This window comes from Colobus angolensis, unplaced genomic scaffold (assembly GCF_000951035.1).
Source record: "Colobus angolensis palliatus isolate OR3802 unplaced genomic scaffold, Cang.pa_1.0 Scaffold37, whole genome shotgun sequence".
Classification (NCBI taxonomy): domain Eukaryota; kingdom Metazoa; phylum Chordata; class Mammalia; order Primates; family Cercopithecidae; genus Colobus; species Colobus angolensis.
The window spans coordinates 553,659-555,139 of record NW_012117043.1 but is presented as its reverse complement, the minus strand read 5'-3'; the positions used below and the strand labels follow the sequence as shown (position 1 = coordinate 555,139).

Sequence of the window (1,481 nt, the reverse complement as noted above, 5' to 3'; positions counted from 1 at the left end):
GATCATATGGTTCAGGACTCTCAGATTTCTAGAGGAGAACATTTATATCCCAAGAAGTCAAGTAATTTTCTCCAAGGTGATCGTTAATAACAGGGCCTGTACTAGAACTCAGTTGTACTGACTCCTAGTCCTAGTTTCCTGCTCTGTTCTAGAAATTATATTCCTTACTAGAAATCTCCACATATTTTCATGAAAGTATATAAATCTCTGTGCCTGTATCAGTGAGCACACATGTAAATGTCTATGTGTCTATCTGCAAGTACTTGTAAAGCATATCAATGGGCGTTTATGGCCTTCCTGCTCGAGAAACCTCTAGGTAATCCAGTTCTCTATGTCAGCACTGGCAGCGAAGTCAGAACTCTGAGTGAATTATTAATAAGCAAAATTAGCCCTTTCTCCAATTAGCTCTATTCCTGGGTCTTCAGGAACTGGGGCAAAATAATCAGGGTGGAATCAGAGTCTCTCAGGGTCAAACTTGGTTCCAGCTGCGTGCAGTGAAAGCAACTAGAGGCAGAGCTATCAAGGGCTGTGACAGATAAGCAGTGGTCTGTCTGCAATGAGCATGTGCTCAAGCTAACATGGACACCATCTTGGTCTTTAGTCTAATCATTGCATCCTATGATGCCAACAAGAAAGGTAAGTAATTCTCTAGCCTAATCTCCTGGAAAATACAGAGAGAGGCCTAGAAAGAGCTTAGGGGTCTCTTCCACCAGATAGAGATGTAGCTGATATCCAGCAAGCAATACTATCCAGAGGTAATCCTGTGTTATCCACTCGCCTCTAAGGACTGCAACTTATTCATTCCAGAGAGATAGCTGTCTGTTTCATGATGAGAGGTCTTTATTTTTTTTTTTATTTTTTTTTTTTGAGACGGAGTCTCGCTCTGTCACCCAGGCTGGAGTGCAGTGGCTGGATCTCAGCTCACTGCAAGCTCCGCCTCCCGGGTTTAAGCCATTCTCCTGCCTCAGCCTCCCGAGTAGCTGGGACTACAGGCGCCAGCCACCTCGCCCGGCTAGCTTTTTGTATTTTTTAGTAGAGACGGGGTTTCACTGTGTTAGCCAGGATGGTCTCGAACGCCTGACCTCGTGATCCGCCCGTCTCGGCCTCCCAAAGTGCTGGGATTACAGGCTTGAGCCACCGTGCCCGGCCATGAGAGGTCTTAAGAGAATGTGATCCATTCTTATGTCTTGTTCATGTAATTAACATTAAAAGTTCTTTCACTGTTGGATGTCTTTCTTTAGAGTTTCAGTATTATTATCACCTAAGATTCCCAAATTCATAACTGTTCATAAGATGTTGCCTTTTTTAAGTTGGTACATGTAAATAACTAGATGGTGATATTCTTGGGTGGGAAGAGCTGAGGGAAAGCATGGTGTTGGGTGGAATGGCATCATTTGCTGCCCTTTGGTAACTGCTTATTTAAAACATGACTTTTCAAAGTTTTGTAAACATTTCATCTCTAAAATTAGCTAATCAAGGCT

At 43.1% G+C, this 1,481-nt stretch overlaps 2 protein-coding genes across 3 annotated transcripts in view; one reads left to right on the top strand and one right to left on the bottom strand.

Moving 5' to 3' along the window:
- Positions 1 to 1,481, bottom strand: part of ACACA (acetyl-CoA carboxylase alpha) — a 360,465-nt gene that overhangs the window by 310,840 nt on the left and 48,144 nt on the right. The window lies entirely within an intron of this gene.
- Positions 579 to 1,481, top strand: part of LOC105520051 (chromosome unknown open reading frame, human C17orf78) — a 16,733-nt gene continuing 15,830 nt past the window's right edge. The window contains 1 exon segment of the mRNA XM_011953630.1: positions 579 to 636. Within this exon segment, the coding sequence (XP_011809020.1) occupies positions 579 to 636 (58 nt within the window).